The sequence below is a fragment of the Salmo trutta genome, chromosome 22, assembly GCF_901001165.1.
Source record: "Salmo trutta chromosome 22, fSalTru1.1, whole genome shotgun sequence".
In the NCBI taxonomy this organism is placed as follows: Eukaryota; Metazoa; Chordata; class Actinopteri; order Salmoniformes; family Salmonidae; genus Salmo; species Salmo trutta.
This window is the reverse complement of record NC_042978.1, coordinates 12,640,736-12,660,185: the sequence shown is the minus strand read 5'-3', so window position 1 is coordinate 12,660,185 and position 19,450 is coordinate 12,640,736. Positions and strand designations below refer to the sequence as shown.

Here is a 19,450-nt window from a genome sequence, read left to right as displayed (position 1 = left end):
GGCTGGTCCATTTCTAGCACGGTGGCCCTGTCTAAATTGTTGTTATTTTTTTGTAATATTAGCCATAAAATTGTAATTATATGGCTAATATTGGTGGCCTTGATATAAAAAAATCGACCGGTGTGTGGGCCTCGAGGGAAAAAAATGCACTGGTGTGATAGAAATGCCTGGGCCGATTTCTGGTCCAAGTCCGTCCCTGGTGGTGACCGCGGTTCCAACCGCGCTGTTGCTCCTCAGTTCTTCACTGGTGCGCTTTGGACTACACACTTGACGCGCGCCTTTTCAGAAACGGATTGCCTATGTTGAGTTTGCCTTCATTGACATGTTGTGTTTGTACCAGTTAGTGACGATGTGCTGAAGCCACTGATAAACGATAGCTACTTGACAGTTCTTTTTAGGTCCCGCCGCACGATGATAGAGAAACTGTTCGCAAAATCACAAGTGTCGCACCGTGACAAGTGAAGTGCAAGCAGCAGTCAACGGAGGTCCCTCTTGGCAGGAGTCGTAGAAGGATGAAGTCGAGGAGAGACAAGCTGAAAATCCCCTCCCTTACTTTGGAGTAAGTTTGCATGCTTTTATATAGTGTATAACTTATGCACATTGATCTACATGACCATTCATTCATGTTGTCGGGTGAACCATGGGAAATCAGTTATATTTTATTAAGGTAAGTAAATGTAGCCTAAGTGCACCTTTGGATATAATGTTATATTATTCATGTATGTAGGGCCTACTGTAGCCTATGTTTGGCTATATATAATCAATTGGTGTCTTAGATGTTATAATAGGCTACAATCCCTATAGACTACTGTACTCTGATGCACTCAAATCATGCTTATTTTTCTGTGAGTATTTGAACTGATAGATATGGTACACTCTTGGAATAAAAGGTGCTATCTAGAACCTTTAAAGGGTTCTTTAGTTGTCACCATAGGAGAACCCTTTGAAGAACCCTTGTTGGTTCCAGGTCGAACCCTTTTGGTTCCATAAAGAACCGTTTTGGGTTCCAGGTAGAACCCAAAATGGTTGTACCTCGATTCAAAAAGTTTTTTTTTAATCTGGAACCAAATATTGGTTCTCCTATGCGAACAGCCGAAGAATCCTTTTATTCTGAGAGTTTACAGCGATTGAAGCCCTAATAGTAGCTAGCCTACAGTATGTGCTTGATAAGAAAAGACAACAGGCTACAGTGGTGTGCCAATGTATTTCTCAACTCTACCAGTTGCAACCAGTTTCTGGCACGCAGTATGGAACACGCAGTATGTAACACGCAGTATGGAACACGCAGTATGGAACCTACAGACACCTAGTGTGTTTCCCAATGAGACCCACTCAGCTTGTAGGCTGCAGGAGTTTTGAACACGCATTGAGTGAGTGATTATCGTGGTGTAGAACTCAGAAACGTCTCTTTGTCTATTGAGATTTGACCAATGACTTAAGATAGTTCTGCAAGATGAGCTACTATAGCCAGCCTACGTGGCATATTTATGTTGGTGAATTTATGCATGTTGGTATATACTATACCTTGTTGAAATTGAACCAATTATCAGATCATAAACTCATTGTGAATTTGAGGGATGCTTCTCACTTTGTTGGTGGGTGGGGGGGATAGGAATTTGTCTACATTCAATCCAGAAATACATTAGACTAGATGTTTTTCAAAGTTACCTCACAGATTATTTGCCCTTTTCAGAAATATTGTCAAGATGTCACATAGCTTTGACTCGGGCCAGTGTCAAACACGTGTTTCACATATCACTCACTCCCTACACAAATGTCTGTCATTTTGGAAATATGCACCCATTTTCCAAACGCTTTACTGTGATTCTTGCCTCCTTCAAAGGATTAGCATTGCAGCAGTTCTCTTCTTTCCACCCACTCTCCATTCTGAGCCAATGTAGCCAGGGGCTGCCTGTTTGCCTGCCTGCTGCCCACTAGACGCTGATCCATAAAGCGTAGGAGCTTTTTCTCCAAAATCTGACTCTCCCATGGATCACAGGCTCAGCGTAGGGTATTGACCCCCCGGTTTTGTGGGTGCAGCACGATGAGCAACATGAGCGCACTGCAGAGACCCTTTTCGAAGCAACCACTGTGTTCACAGAACGCTTCACACAAAGTTTTTTTTTTTTTATCACAAAATGAAAGCAAAACATGGGAGCTCTCAGGTTTGACTGTGTGTTGCAGCAAATACAGCTCCCCCAAACGTCTACCTCTACTGGATATAAACATAGCACCTCACGCACTAATTAAGTAGGTGGAGAGCTGCAATCTAACGATTAACAATGAGGTGACACACAATGTGGAACAATCTAATTCAGAGCATTGTAGATGGGTTGGAGGGGTGAGAAAAAAATATTTTGAAATGATGAGGCGTGACTGTGAGTGATAGGTAATTATGAGTTAGCACAGTGCAGTGTCTTTGTGCAGAGGCTTGTTTTCCAACCATCTCTCTTTATTACTATGACAACAGGCTCATCTCGCTGCTGCAGAAGCCAGTGCTATGTTCTGCACTGGATCTGAAGAGCCCTCTGCTGCAGCAGCACTCAAACCATATCAACATTGTGCATTTGTGATAGCAAAGCACAGATCTGTACATGAAAATCAATAAAGCCAGCCTTCCAGCAGGGTCAGCAACTTCTGACGGCCAGCCTGCTACGGTATTATAGCTGAACGGTCATATTTTGACATGTGAGCAAGATGGCGGATGTTTTGGGGTGTGCTTCTATAGCAAGTCTTCCTATAGAATAGGGCTGTGACGGTCATGGAATTTCGAGGGCGGTTATTGTTTATTTTTTAATATATATTTTGAAATGTTCTCCTCCGCTCCCGACTGCATGTGCTTCCATATAAATAGATGATATGTATATGTGTGCTGCTGCTGCAGGGAGGGGGTGTCAGCCTAGGTAGCCAAAGGCTTTTTTGCTAGAACACCTTGCTTGTTTCAGCAAGGAGCAAGAAAGTTTCATCACGTTGTTAAGAATCCATGTTATCGCAGAAACAAGACTCAAACGCAAGGATGCCTGGGCTTGCCGTCTTCAGTCAGCTGTTCGTTCCACAAAACAAACAAAAACAGTTATGACACTTTTTTTTTTTTTTTTACGGTTTTCACCCATAACTGTCGGTTACACGGTTATAACGTAATTGTGCCACCCCTACTATAGAATACAGAGGACAGCATGAGTTTATTGTATGTTCAAAACACAAGAACAGCTTCTCAGGCTCCATTCAATATCTAGAGGGTCTAGAAGACGTCTTAATCAGTTGTTGTCTTTTTGCTAGCTAGGGCCATTTACTTTAAGTGCTGTCTGTGTTCCCTATGTGTGAACTGCTGACTGCTATTAACTTGCAGATGATTGTTGACATATCAACCAGGATTAAAGTTTATGGAAATTTGTGACTGTTGCTGTCTTCATAATCAGTGGCTCTATTGGAGGGGGAGTGGTTTCTCCTCTCCTAGACAATCACTACCGGGAGGTGAGGACGGGCAAGGGGATACCTACTGTAGTCAGTTGCACAACTGAATGCATTCAACTGAAATGTGTCTTCCACAGTTAACCTAACCCCTCTGAATCAGAGAGGTGCATGGGGGCTGCCTTAATCGACATCCACCTCATCTGCGTCCTGGGAGCAGTTGTTTTTCGGGGTTAACCGCCTCCCTTAAGGGTAGAACAGCAATTGTTTTCGCCTTGCCGGCTCAGGGATTTGAACCAGCAATCTTCCAATTACTGGCCCAAAGCTCTTAACCGCTAGACTATGTGCTCTTCACCTTCGCAAGGGAATTAGTGTTAGTAATTCAGTCTCCCCTGTTTTATCAGTGGCAGCTGTCAGTGGCAAAACTAAGACCGTCGCCGAAACAAAGACAGTTCTGCTGAGTTATTTGAGGTAGGAAGTAAAAGAGGAAGGTTCCACACCACTCTCTTACTTGAGTATCTTACCTAGTTATTTTCAGATGATCTCATTTTGCTATTTTGCATCTGGTTGTCGTGGTGGTGACACAGGGCTACTCATTTCTCCAAAGTAGACATTTTCTCTTGTCTCCCTCTCTCACCTGTCCATCTCCTCATTTGAATTCCATGCCGTCACTGTCACTTATCCACTCAGGCTTAACATTGTTGCCATCTATTTCCCACTAGGTGCCCTTAGAGAGTTCCTCAATGAGCTTGAAACCTTGATAATCTCATTTCCTGATGATGTCCCACCCCTCTCTGTACTTGGCGACTTCAACTTCCTGATGCCTGCTTTTGATTCATTTCTTTCCAACTCTTTCTTTCCCCTCCTTGCCCCTTTTGACCTTCCGCAGTCCCCTCCCACTCACAAGGCAGGCAATATGCTTGACCTCATCTTGACCTCATCTGTTCGCCTACTAATCTCACTTCAACAGCCCTCCAGGTCTCTGATCACTTCTTTGTTTCCTTTTCTGTCTCCCTCTCTTCCAACCATAGCCACTCAGCCTCTATCCAGATGGTCATGAGTCGTCGCAATCTTCGCTCTCTCTCTCCCACTACTCTCTCCTCTTCTATCCTATCATCTCCCCCTTCTGCTAAATCCTTCTCCCTCCTGTCTCCTGATTCTATCTCTTTGACTCTACTCTTCTCCCTTTCTGCATCCTATGATTTGCACTCTCTCCTTTCCTCCTGTCCGGCTCGGCCCTCCCCTCCTGCTCCATGGCTGAGTCACTCATTGCTAGCTTACAGAACAGGGCTGCAGGCAGCTGAGCAAAAATTTAGAAAAATGAAACTTCCGGAGGACCTATCATCCTTTCATTCCCTCCTCTCTTCCTTCTCTTCCTCTTTATCTGCTGCTAAAGTTACTTTATATCACTCTAAATTTCAAGCTTCTTCCTTTAACCCTAGGAAACTATTTTCCACCTTCTCCTCCCTCCATGGAACTGCCAATCTGTGGTCAAGAACACCGAGTTCATCTCAGCCTATGCTTTTTTATTTATTAGGCTCCCCATTAGCTGACGCTGAAGGCGACACCTTGTCTCCTTAGTCCTCCACCCCCTCCCCCTCCTCCTCCCTCTCTGCGGACAATTTTGACCTTCTCCCATTCCTCACTTCCTTCATCAACTCATCCCTGACCATTGGCTGTGTCTCCTCTGACATAGAAAACTACAGACTGGTATCCATTCTTGCTTTTATTTCCAAAACACTTGAGCCTGCTGTCTCTGACCAATTCTCTCACTATCTTTCTCAGAAAGATCTTCTTGACCCTAACCTGTCACGCTTCAAGACGGGTCATTCAACCGAGACTGCTCTTCTCTGTGTCATGGAGGCTCTCTCTGCCAAAGCTGACTCTCTCCTCTGTTCTCATCCTCCTAGATCTATCCACTGCCTTCGACACAGTGAACCATCAGATCCTCCTCTCCACCCTCTCAGGGCTGGGGTCTCAGGCTTGGCACACTCTTGGATTGCATCCTACCTGGCAGGCCGCTCCTACCGGGTCACATGGAGAGGATCTGTGTCTGCACCATGTACTTTCACTACTGGTGTCCCCCAAGGCTCAGTTCTAGGCCCTCTCCTCTTCTCTCTATACACCAGTCACTCGGCTCTGTCATATCCTTTAATTAAAAAATAGATATTTTACTTTTATTTAACTAGGCAAGTCAGTTAAGAACAAATTCTTATTTTCAATGATGGCCTAGGAACAGTGGGTCAACTGCCTTGTTCAGGGGCAGAACGACAGATTTGTACCTTGTCAGCTTGGGGATTCGATCTTGCAATCTTTCGGTTACTAGTCCAACGTTCTAACCACTAGGCTACCTGCTGCCCTTCTATCATTGCTATGCAGATGACACTCAACTGCTTTTCTCCTTCCCCCCTTCTGGCACCCAGGTGACGACACACATCTCTGCGTGCCTGGCAGATATCTCAGCTTGGATGTCAGCCCACCACCTCAAGCTCAACCTCTACAAGACGGAGCTGCTCTTCCTCCCGGGAAATGCCTACCTGCTCCAAGACCTCTCCATTACAGTTGACAACTCCACAGTGTCCCCCTCCCAGAGTGCAAAGGACCTGGTGTTACCCTGGACACCCTGTTGTTCTCTGCAAACATCAAAGCAATGACTCGCTCCTGCAGGTTCATGCTCTACAACATCCGTAGAGTACGACCCTATCTCACACAGGAAGTGCCGCAGGTCCTAATCCAGGCAGTTGTCATCTTCCGTCTGGACTACTGCAACTTGCTGTTGGTTGAGATCCCCGCTTGTGCCATCAAACCCCTGAAACTTATTCAGAATGCTGCAGCCCGCCTGGTGTTCAACCTTCCCAAGTTTTCCCATGTTGCCCTGCTTCTCCACACACTCCACCGGCTTCCAGTCAAAGTTTTGATTTACTACAAAATGGTACTTGCTTACGGAGCAGCAAGAGGAACTGCCCCTCCTACCTTTTAGGGTATACTCAAACCACACACCCCAACCCAAGCACTCCGTTCTGCCACATCTGGTCTTTTGTCCCACAGCACCCCCCCCCCTTACCCCCTCCTCACGCCCAGACCTGACACCCCCCCCCCCCCCCACATAAAAAAGGATTTTGTGAACTAACACTCCCAATTTAGTAATTTCCCCCTTACTAGCTCTGATTTTGCTGATATCTACTTTGAGGAGAAATGTACTTACTATGACTGTGATATGTGGTTGTCCCAACTAGCTATCTTAATAAGATGAATGCACTAACTGTAAGTCGCTCTGGATAAGAACGTCTGCTATATGACTAAAATGTCAAATGTAAATATAAAACTGTGTACCGGTATGTATATATCTGACACGCTATATATTTAGATTCTCAGATGGTGTCTACATTGGGACATTAGGCTAGACCTGTCAGACAACCAGTGTTATAGAGCTAGACTTGGACAATAACCTTTTAATGGGGAAACCAGGCCAAAGTAATCAATGGTCTGAAAGGTCTGTTCATTTAACTTCTGCTTTGACTGAAAACAGCAAGACCATTGTGCTGTTGTTGCCGTTAGAAATACTAAGGTTCCTAAGACAAACCCACGCTTTATTCGTAAGAGAAATTTGAAGAGTTTTAATGAGCAGGCTTTCTTTCATGATTTGTTTTATTTTGACTGGAGCAAGATTGAGCTTATTCCTGATGTGGAAACTGCCTGTCAATTCTTTCATGATGTTTTTTTCCAAATAGTCAACAAACATGCCCCATTCCGCAGGTTCAGAGTTAAAGGGAGGGATAATCTATGGTTTTTTTCTGAGCTGTCTTGTATTTTTCACGAATGTAATCTAGCCTAGGCTAAAGCAAGGAAATCATGTTCTGATGCCGATTGGCTTCTTTTTAGACAGTTACGAAGCAAGTGTAATTTTCTTCTCACGAAGACCAAGTCTGAATATTTTATGTCTGTTACCACTGATAACCTGAATGACCCTAGAACGTTTTGGAAGGCTATTAAGTCTATGTCTGGAAACAGTAATGTTAATGAATGACTGTCATGTGTATTGAAGGACTTGCTGCTGGACTTGCTTGCTGTTGCTGCATATGACAAAACTGAAATGCTGAATTGTTTCAATGAGCACTTTGTATCATCTGGTAGGCTGTTTGATTCAGTGTCTTCTGTCTCTGTACAACCCTGTGTGGATGAACCAGCGAGAGCTGGTCAAACTTTTAGCTTTTTGCCATTCTCAGTGCAGGTGGTGCATAAAGCCCTGAAATCCTTAGATCAGAGAAAGCCTGCAGGTCCTGATCTTCTTGATCCCTGCTTTTTAAATCTGGCAGCTGATTTCATAGCTGAACCACTTACATATCTGTTCAATCTAACCCTGGATTGTAATAAAATTCCAAAGATCTGGAAATCAGCATTTATCCTACCACTTTTAAAAGGAGGAGATCCAACTCTTTAAAATAATTATAGGCCAATTTCAAACCTGTCACCCCTGGTGAAAATACTTGACACCCTTGTGAGTGAACAGCTAAATTAGTTTTTATATACTAACTCAATTTTATCAATATACCAATCGGGCTTCAGGAAGAAGCATGGCACAATTACAGCAGCCATGAAGGTTTTAAATGATATCACTAAAGCCCTTGACCAAAAACAGCACTGTGTCTCACTTTGTATTGATCTCTCTAAGGCTTTTGATACAGTTGATCATGCCATACTGAGGCAGAGATTGTTGAGTGTAGGTCTTTCGGAGCATGCAGTTGCATGGTTTGCTAACTATCTGTCTGTCTATAATGGTGTGCCCCCTGGGCTCTGTACTTGGTCCCCTCTTATTCACTATTTATATAAATAATTTAGACAAAAATGTGTAAAATGCACAACTTCACTTTTATGCTGGTGATACTGTTATTTATTGTTGTGCCTTGTCTCTCACAAAAGCTTTCCAGAACTTGCAAACTGCTTGTTATACTGTTCAATATACCTTGTGTCAATTGAAGCTTATCCTCAATACTGACAAAATTAAACTAATGGTGTTTTCTAATGCAAGAAATAGATCTCTGAACCTTTCACCTATTACTACCTGTCAGGTCAATCAGATTGAGACTGCAACCTCATATAAATATCTTGGAATTTTAATTGATGAAGGCCTTTCTTTTAAATTGCATATTCAACAACTTACAAAAAAATTGAAGCTGAAGTTGGGATTTTATTTTAGGAATAAGGCCTGTTCCAAATGTCCGAACTGAATTTGGTTAAAGGGCTTTTATGTACTCTGCGCCATCAGCTTGGAACGCCTTACAAAATACTTTTAAACTGGAAGAACTTGTCCCGATTGGTGTTTTTAAATCACTGATGAAGGATTTTGAGACTGATTACCTGACCTGTCAATGTTTTTAATTTGCTGTTTTATGATTTTTTTTATACTCTTGTGAATTCTATGGTTTTTACTAGATTACTTGTAGTTTTCATGTTGTCTGTCTGTAATTGTGTAATGACTTGGTGCTGCCTTTCTTGGCCAGGACGCTCTTGAAAAAGAGATTTCAAATCTCAATGAGCCCTTCCTGGTTAAATAAAGGTTAAATCAAATTAAAAAATGAAAGCAAGTGAGCAAAAAATCATACTGTGACATGCCCTGGACATCGATCTGGTGTCTTGTACAGAACACTGAAATGGCTATTCGATGACAGACTATTATCCATACAATCAGGTACTATCTGGAAGAAGTATCCCAAAACACGGCTGGGAAGTAAGTTGGTGTCATTTGCAAACAGTTGCCGAGTGTCTATCACAGACCTATAATGTCAGCCAATGAAAGTGAGACCTTGGGGTGCATCTCAGCCATTACCCAGGCACTGGTAGGCAACAGCAACCGTGCTGAGTCAGCACACTGATCCATGTGACCGTGTCTTGCCTTACAGTTTGTCACACACTTGCCAGAGCCCAACTCTACTGAGCCCATGCAGCCCATGCAGCCCCTGCAGCCCCTTACAAACCCTACATCCCTGGAGGTAAGAAAGACAGCCCACATACAGCACACAGCCACATACAGCCACACAAGGGCATCAGGCCCACTTTATAGAATGGGCCGGTTGGCTTGAGAACAGCTCCTGTGAGGAATTATGAAGATAGCTTTAAAGCAGACGTTGCATTTACGGACAGTATTTTTGCTAATTTAATTTCACTGATGAAAGCACATTTTTCATCGCAGTAACATTGCCTAATTTGTTGAACAATAAACGTTAAAACTCTGAACCATATTGTTTAGATAAAATGTTGCAACGTGCAAAATGCAGCTGCTAGAAATTGTCTTAACTATTGGAAGTCATTCGGAGGAAATGTCCCCTGGATTATGGTGGTTGCCTGGCAACCCCCAATGGTACACTGCAGAGGAAAGGAAAACGATATGGCAAACCGAAGCAGCATACAGCATGCTATGTAGAGCACTAGGTTATTGTAATACATATAGTGAGAAATCATCTGTATCCTGATAATTTGGCAAAACTACCAAGAATATTGTTCAGTTCTGTTCACAGAGGAACTGTAATATCCCAGTAATAGTTTTTGAAATGACATTTGGTTGAATTTCATTTTAGTTTGATCAAATTATTTTTTTGACCACCAAGATTTCTTTATTTTACAACTCTAAAGTGTTGTGCATCAATTTCTTTCTCTACACCAGTGGTTCCTAAACTTTTTATAGTCCCGAACCCCTTCAAACATTCAACCTCCAGCTGCGTACCCCCTCTAGCACCAGGGTCAGCACACTCTCAAATGTTGTTTTTTTGCCATCATTGTAAGCCTGCCACACACACACTATACAATACATTCATTAAACATAAGAATGAGTGTGAGTTTTTGTCACAACCCAGCTCATGGGAAGTGACAAAGAGCTCTTATAGGACCAGGGCACAAATAATCATATAATAATAATAAATAATTCTGCTCTTTATTTAACCATCTTGCATATAAAACCTTATTTGTTCATTGAGAATTGTGAATAACTCACCACAGGTTAATGAGAAGGGTGTGCTTGAAAGGATGCACATAACTCTGCAATGCTGGGTTGTATTGGAGAGAATTTCAGTTTTTTTTCACACACAGTCTGTGCCTGTATTTAGTTTTCATGCTAGTGAAGGCCGAGAATCCACTCTCACATAGATACATGGTTGCAAAGGGCATCAGTGTCTTAGCAGTGCGATTTGCCAAGGCAGGATATTCTGAACGCAGCCCAATCCAGAAATCTGGCAGTGGCTTCTGATTCAATTCAATTTTCACAGAACCGCTTGTTGCAATTTTGATGAGGCTCTTTTGTTCAGATATCGGTAAGTGGACTGGAGGCAGGGCATGAAAGGGATAACGAATCTAGTTGTTTGTGTCATCCGTTTTGGGAAAGTACCTGCGTAATTGCACACCCAACTCACTCAGGTGCTTCGCTGTATCACATTTGACATTGTCCGTAAGCTTGAGTTAATTTGCGCACAAAAAAATCATACAATGATGGAAAGACCTGTGTGTTGTCCTTGTTACTGCAGACAGAGAAGGGCTCCAACTTCTTAATCATAGCTTCAATTTTGTCCCACATATTGAATATATATTTGCGGAGAGTCCCTGTAATTCTAGATTCAGATCATTCAGGTGAGAAAAAACATCACCCAGATAGGCCAGTTGTGTGAGAAACTCGTCATCATGCAAGTGGTTAGACAAGTGAAAATTATGGTCAGTAAAGAACTTTAAACTCGTCTCTCAATTAAAAAAAACGTGTCAATACTTTGCCCATTGATAACAAGCGCACTTCTGTATGTTGTAAAAGTATTACATAGTCACTGCCCATATCATTGCATAGTGCAGAAAATACACAAGAGTTCAGGGGCCTTGCTTTACTGGAGTGTCCAAAAACGTCTTTCAAGCTGTCAGGCATTCCCTTAGCAGCAAGAGCCTCTCGGTGGATGCTGCAGGGTACCCAAGTGGCGTCGGGAGCATCTGCTTGCATGCGCTTTACCACTCCACTATGTCTCCCTGTCATGGCTTTTGTGCCATCAGTACAGATACCAACACATCTTGACCACCAAAGTCCATTTGATGTCACAAAGCTGTCCATTACTTTAAAAATATTATCTCCTGTTGTCCTGGTTTCCAGTGGTTTGCAGAAGAGGATGTCTTCCTTAATTGACCCCCATAAATGTAACGGACATATACCAGGAGCTGTGCTTGGCCCGCCACGTCTGTTGACTCATCCAGCTGTAACGCATAGAATTCACTGGCTTGTATGCAAAGCAGTAATTGTGTCAAAACATCTCCTGCCATGTCACTGATGTGTCGTGAAACAGTGTTGTTTAATGAATGCATTATCTGTACAGTTTTTTGGCCTTTTCCCCCAGCATTGTCCCAGTCACGTGGTCAATGAAGCTGCCAGTTGAGGACTTGAGGACTTCTGTTTCTCAAACTAGACACACTAATGTACTTGTCCTCTTGCTCAGTTGTGCACTGAGGCCTCCCACTCCTCTTTCTATTCTGGTTAGAGCCAGTTTGCACTGTTCTGTGAAGGGAGTAGTACACCGGGTTGTAAGAGATCTTCAGTTTCTTGGCAATTTCTCGTTCAAAAGTGTATGTACAGTTGAAGTCGGAAGTTTACATACACTTAGGTTGGTGTCATTAAAACTAGTTTTTCAACCACTCCACACATTTCTTGTTAACAAACTATAGTTTTGGCAAGTCGTTTAGGACATCTACTTTGTGCATGACACAAGTAATTTTTCCAACAATTGTTTACAGACAGATTATTTCACTTATAACTCACTGTATCACAATTCCAGTGGGTCAGAAGTTTACATACACTAAGTTGACTGTGCATTTAAACAGATTGGAAGATTCCAGAAAATGATGTCATGGCTTTAGAAGCTTCTGATAGGCTATTTGACATCATTTGAGTCAATTGGAGGTGTACCTGTGGATGTATTTCAAGGCCTACCTTCAAACTCAGTGCCTCTTTGCTTGACATCATGGGAAAATCAAAAGAAATCAGCCAAGACCTCAGAAAAAAATTGTAGACCTCCACAAGTCTGGTTCATCCTTGGGAGCAATTTCCAAAAGCCTGAAGGTACCACGTTTATCTGTACAAACAATAGTACGCAAGTATAAACACCATGGGACCATGCAGCCAACATACCGCTCAGGAAGAAGACGCGTTCTGTCTCCTAGAGATGAACGTACTTTGGTGCGAAAAGTGCAAATCAATCCCAGAACAACAGCAAAGGACCTTGTGAAGATGCTGGAGGAAACAGGTACAAAAGTATCTATATCCACAGTAAAACGAGTCCTATATGGACACAACCTGAAAGGTCGCTCAGCAAGGAAGAAGCCACTGCTCCAAAACCGCCATAAAAAGCCAGACTATGGTTTGCAACTGCACATGGGGACAAAGATCGTACTTTTTGGAGAAATGTCCTCTGGTCTGATGAAAGAAAAATAGAACTGTTTGGCCATAATGACCATTGTAATGTTTGGAGGAAAAAGGGGGAGGCTTGCAAGCCGAAGAACACAATCCCAACCGTGAAGCACGGGGGTGGCACCGTCATGTTGTTGTGGGGGTGCTTTGCTGCAGGAGGGACTGCTGCACTTCACAAAATAGATGGCATCATGAGGAAGAAAAATGATGTGGATATATTGAAGCAACATCTCAAGACATCAGTGAGGAAGTTAAAGCTTGGTCGCAAATGTGTCTTCCAAATGGACCATGACCCCAAGCATACTTCAAAAGTTGTGGCAAAATGGCTTAAGGACAACAAAGTCAAGTTATTGGAGTGGCCATCACAAAGCCCTGACCTCAATCCTATAGAAAATTTGTGGGCAGAACAGAAAAAGTGTGTGCGAGCAAGGAGGCCTACAAACCTGACTCAGTTACACCAGCTCTGTCAGGAGGAATGGGCCAAAATTCACACAACTTATTGTGGGAAGCTTGTGGAAGGCTACCCAAAACGTTTGACCCAAGTTAAACAATTTGAAGGCAATGCTACCAAATACTAATTGAGTGTATGTAAACTTCTGAACCACTGGGAATGTGATGAAAGAAATAAAACCTGAAATAAATTATTCTCTCTACTATTATTCTGACATTTCACATTCTTAAAATAAAGTGGTGATCCTAACTGACCTAGACAGGGAATTTTTACTAGGATTAAATGTCAGGAATTGTGAAAAACTGAGTTTAAATGTATTTGGCTAAGGTGTATGTAGACTTCCGACTTCAACTCTATATGTGCACTGCATTTGAAAAAACTACTCCATGTGCCAATGTAAAAGTGGATTTGGGAGTACTCAGTAGGGTCTGTAGAATCTATATATGGTGTCATTTCATGGGGCACTGAGTAATACGGAGCGTTGCAGGCCTTTTACTTCGCCCATTACATTGGCCACAATGCAAATCACTGTATATGCATTACACATCGGCTTATAGGTAAAAAACTAAACTGTTCTATGTGCTGATGTGAACTGGAGTTTGGAGTACTCAGTTGGGTCTGTAGAATATATATATATGGTGTTATTTCATGTTATTTCAATACCCAGCAGCACTATGCACACTTAACTCTCAAAAAACAAACATAAAACCAACTTTTTAGTTCAAATGAAAATGTTATTTATACCATTACTTTATTTGGGCTACATTTCACTAGAACAACAGAATTTGCTAAATGATTAGTGAGTGTCTGATAAGCACTTTGAGTTATAGCCCTAACTCGTACTGGAATCTTCTTTGGAGATTTTTGATATTTGGCAAAAATTTCAAATTGTTCTGGTAATTTTCACATAGAAACCTCATCGGGAGGATGGATGTTTCACATGCTTTTTACATCATTATCACAAATCATTTTTAGAGAACACATGCCTCCAGAATACATGCCTCCAGAATCATTTTTTCACTATAAGCCAATATATTGTTCATATATATTTGCATTATGACCTATGGAATGGTTGAAGTAAAATTCCAGCAACACTCCGTATTATTCAGTGCCCCATGAAATTACACCATATACTGTATATACTGAACAAAAATAGAAACGCAACATGCAACAATTTCAAAGATTTTACTGAGTTACAGTTCATATAAGGAAATCAGTCAATTGAAATACATTCAGTAGGCCCTAATCTATGGATTTCACATGACTGGGAATACAGATATGCATCTGTTGGGGTGTGGATCAGAAAACCAGTCAATATCTGGTGTGACCACCATTTGCCTCATGCAGTGCGACACATCTCCTTCACATAGAGTTGATCAGGCTGTTGATTGTGGCCTGTGGAATGTTGTCCCACTCCTCTTCAATGGCTGTGCAAAGTTGCTGGATATTGGCGGAAACTGGAACACGCTGTCATAGACGTCAACCCAGAGCATCCCAAACATGCTCAATGGGTGATAAGTCTGGTGGGTATGCAGGCCATGGAAAAATTGGGATATTTTCAGCTTCCAGGAATTATGTACAGATCCTTGCGACATGGGCTGTGCATTATCATGCTGAAACATGAGATGATGACAGCGGATGAATGGTACGGCAATGGGCCTCTGGAACTCGTCACGGTATCGCTGAGCATTCAAATTGCCATCGATAAAATGCAATTGTTGTTCATTGTCCGCAGCTTATGCCTGCCCATACCATAACCACCCCGCCACCATGGGGCACTCTGTTCACAACGCTGACATCCGCAAACCGCTCGGCCAAACGACATCATACACGAGGTCTGCACTTGTGAAGCCATTTGGACGTACTGCCAAATTCTCTAAAATGACGTTGGAGGCGGATTATGGTAGAGAAATTAACATTTAATTATCTGGAAACAGCTCTGGTGGACATTCCTGCAGTCAGTTTGCCAATTGCACGCTCCCTCAAAACTTGAGACATCTGTGGCATTGTGCTGTGTGACAAAACTGCACATTATAGAGTGGTCTTTTATTGTCCCCAGCACAAGGTGCACCTGTGTAATGTCCATGCTGTTTAATCAGCTTCTTCATATGCCACACCTGTCAGGTGGATGGATTATCTTGGAATATGAGAAATGCTCACTAACAGGGATGTAAACAAATGTGTGCACAACATTTTAGAAAAGTAATCTTTTTGTGCATTTTCTGGGATCTTTTATTTCAGCTCATGAAACATGGGTCCAACACTTTACATGTTGCGTTTATATTTTTGTTCAATGTAGATTCTACAGACCCTACTGAGTGCTCCCAACCCCACTTTTACATAGGCACCAACAAAAATGTTTTTCACTAAAGCCCAATGTTGTCAACATACCAGTCTGAGCATTGTATTTTTCAATAGTGGTCTCAAGTTTTACATATTTAAAACATTTTCCATAAATTCCTTCTTGCATTTGCTTATAAGCACAATAAAAATCGACATGAATAAAAATGTAATATCTTTTGAAAGATGTAACCACCTTGCAATGTTTTGAAATGCCGGCTTTTATTTTAAAGGTTTCCTTTATTAATGCAGGGAAGTGACGTCATCGTTTGTGCTGAACAGAATACCAGTGAAAAGTCTACTGTGTCTATGGTAGTAGACTATATCAGTCACGATGGAGTTTTGGCAGCAGAGAGACTAGCCCATGTCCACCGGGAACACTATCCAGGCAGAAGATGTAGGCCTAGGTGCTTGGATATGAGGCAAAAATAAAACGAAGGTGGCGCTGAAAGCTGGCTTCTTCAGTCATGAAGAAGTTGAATGATAGCCACGCGGACTAGCTAGTCCAGGGAGCACAACATACTGCGTCGGCGTTTGGAGGGTCTACCCGTGGTTTTGTGGGTTCCATTTTCGGGTCCTGTATCTACCATCTAGAAGGAGATTCAATAATTCTTTATTTTGGATCGGAATGTGTGTTCTTTTTCGTTCTAAACAACATCCACCATGTCGGATCCAAGTTACTGGACCGCAGTGCCAACCCACAACAAGTCTCATTTTGTAACAGGATCAATGCTAAAACGATCAAAAAGGTAGGAGAGGTTCTGGTTTATGTAGTTATGGAACAAAGCTCAACGGCAGACAATTATGGTCCTTTTTAATGTGTTTTGTATTTTTTTTTTAAAGGATCTTTTCTTGTATTGGCCTTGCTGATGTTCTCAGACAAGTCTCTGAAATAACCCGTCTGTAGATGGCCATCCAGATGGACACATGCTTGACCTCAACTTGCATTGTGTCAATTTCACATATTCAGAAACAATGTAACTAGATAAAAACATGTTTGCCATTACTTTGTAAGTGATAACATAGCCGATGTTGACGCTCATCCATTGGCTCCCATTTGGTTTCGATATTGATGCCATGCGCGGTCTTATCCCCATTGTTTTTGTTTCAGAGCGTGCAGCTAAACGTGGTCAGTGCTTAGAAAATGTGCTGATTGTGAATATGTATCGTTGGCTACACTATAGTTATGGAAAGGCTAAACAAATAGGCCTATAAGTTATTCGTGTTTTAAGTCTATAATACTGTTATAACAAAAAGGGAACAAAATAGTTGTGTATTCAATAATGAATTACCTAAGTACAGTCCTTGTTAGAGTCAAAACAATGATACTATGCAGAATAAATAGGCATATTCCTGTTTCACGTCGAATTTTGGGTTGCTCACTGCTGTGCAAAACATCATAGATCTGGATGACCAATGGCAGTCACAATAATTTGATGGGTGCTTATATTTGATATTTGTTCTATTTCATACATGTACATATGTGTAATAATACGCATGACACCCCTTGGAGAGTCGGGTCACGGCCAGGGTCTGCCGTTATCAACGGTGATCCTGAAACAGTTATAGAGTTAACGTTAGTGCCTTGCCCAACGTTCTAACTGCTAGGCCACTTGCCGGCTAATGTCGCCTCTTCTCTTTGTAGGTCACTCTAAGTGATGCTCATCTGTCCTTTATTGACCCTTATGGTGCCCATTCTGCTAAAATCGATGAGATGATTTACTTGACTCCTCCTCTCACAGTCTTTATAATAAACTGTCTGACTCTGTCTGTGAGTCCTGTGAGTCCCGTTGATGTACATAGGCCTATGCTCAAAGTGGTAGATTTATAGTGGATGTTTTGTTATACAAGTGTTTCACCTTTATATTTTGTTGCTTCACAGTTAATAACAATAGCCATTTGCAATTGTGTTGATTTTGGTTATATTGAAGTTTTGAGAGATAAGTTTTGCAGTTTAAAAGTTAGTTTCCTGCAATTCTATGCATTATGTCATAGATAATGCTGTGTTCTTTTGCTCAAACAAAATGAATACTGCTAAATTCATTGTTTTTGGAAATTTCAATTCTGACGGTCTAGCTTTTAGTTCTCAAAGATGATAAAATAATATAGCTGTCCATTATCTGTTCTACATACTTTATATATTGTTTTAGTTGTTTACGTTTAGACAACGTTTGTTTATTACACTGTTTGGACTTAGGCAACCCCAAAAAACGCTTAGGTGGCCCGCCCAAGGATTTCAATGGCAGAAAAATCCCTGCATTGCTTGCTAGTCATAGCCAATTACTCACGTTGAAAGCATTGCATCTTTGCCCCTCCCAGAATAGTGTACTAAACAAGCCAGTTTTTGATGATCTCCCCCCCCCCCCCCCTCTGGCTTAGACTGGTATATTTGCTGTGCTTAAAGACATTTTTGTTGACATCACTTGAACTATTCCTATTGCTATTTGAATAGCGGAACTAACTCATGTTTTGAAGCACTGCCAGATGGATGACTGAAGTGTTTTGTAGCTGGTGACTGACATCTCTGTTCCTGTTTATGTTCCACAGTTGCCGGAGCAGCAACAGGAAGAGTCTTGGCCTGGGGACACCTTCGCCCTCTCTGTCACGCCCTCTCTCCCCACTCTCCGTCCACACCGGTAAGAACCATCACAGGAACAGAAGTTTGTCTCCAATGTATGTAGCCTGTTTTTGTAGCCTGTAGTACACTACGTAGACCTATTCCTACATGTTGACACGTTTGAATGTTTTAGAGTAGGCTGTCCTACTACAACATAGCAAGTGCAAGTATCAGTATTTTGGATTTCTCTCGCTATCATTGGGACCGCAAAGCATTTTTAGATATATGCTGTGCTGATTGTAGAAAATAAAGGAGGATCTTATTGGTCAGAAAATAAAAACATTGTCTCTTCGGTAAAGGGGTGGGGTTTTGTGTTTCCCTTTAGCATTTGAATCAATGGGAGTGTATACAGTGCCTTCAGAAAGTATTCACACCCCTTGACTTTTTCCACATTTTGTTGTGTTACAGCCTGAATTTAAAATGGATTAGATTGAGGTTTTGTGTCACTGGCCTACACGCAATGCCCCGTAATGTCAAAGTGGAATTATGTTTTCAGACATTTTGACAAATTAATAAAAAATCTAAAGCTAAAATGTCTTGTGTCAATAAGTATTGAACCCCTTTGTTATGGCAAGCCTAAATTAAGTTCAGGAGTAAAACTCTTAACAAGTCACATAATAAGCTGCATGGACTCACTCTGTGTTCAGTAATAGTGTTTAACATGATTTTCTGTACCCCACGTACAATAATCTGTAAGGTCCTTAAGCCGCGCAGTGAATTACGAACACAGATTCAACCACAAAGACCAGGGTTTTCCAATTCCTATTGGGAAAAAAGCAGACATTGAATATCCCTATGGGCATGGTGAAGTTATTAATTACACTTTTGATGGTGTATCAGTACACCCAGTTACTACAAAGATACAGGCGCCCTGCCTAACTCAGTTGCCGGAGGGTAAGGAAACCGCTCAGAGATTTCACCATGAAGCCAATGGTGACTTTAAAACAGTTAGAGTTTCCTGGCTGTGTTAGGAGAAAACTGAGGATGGATCAACAACATTGTAGTTACTCCACAATACTAACCTAAATGACAGAGTGAAAATAAGGAAGCCTGTACAGAATAAAAAATATTCCAAAACATGCATCCTGTTTGCAATAAGTCACTAAAGTAAAACTGAAAAAAATGTGGCAAAGAAATAAACTTTGAGTCCTGAATACAAAGCGTTATGTTTGGGGCAAATCCAACACATCACTGAGTACCACTC

The 19,450-nt window shown here is 41.8% G+C and overlaps 1 protein-coding gene across 1 annotated transcript in view; it reads left to right on the top strand.

Moving 5' to 3' along the window:
• Positions 1–228: 228 nt before the first annotated feature.
• LOC115158949 (microtubule-associated serine/threonine-protein kinase 3) overlaps positions 229–19,450 on the top strand; it is a 51,074-nt gene continuing 31,852 nt past the window's right edge. Inside the window, exons 1-3 of the mRNA XM_029708387.1 lie at positions 229–559; positions 9,312–9,401; positions 18,177–18,265. Of these exons, the coding sequence (XP_029564247.1) occupies positions 513–559; positions 9,312–9,401; positions 18,177–18,265 (226 nt within the window). The 5' untranslated portion in view covers positions 229–512. The remainder of the gene's footprint in view (positions 560–9,311; positions 9,402–18,176; positions 18,266–19,450) is intronic.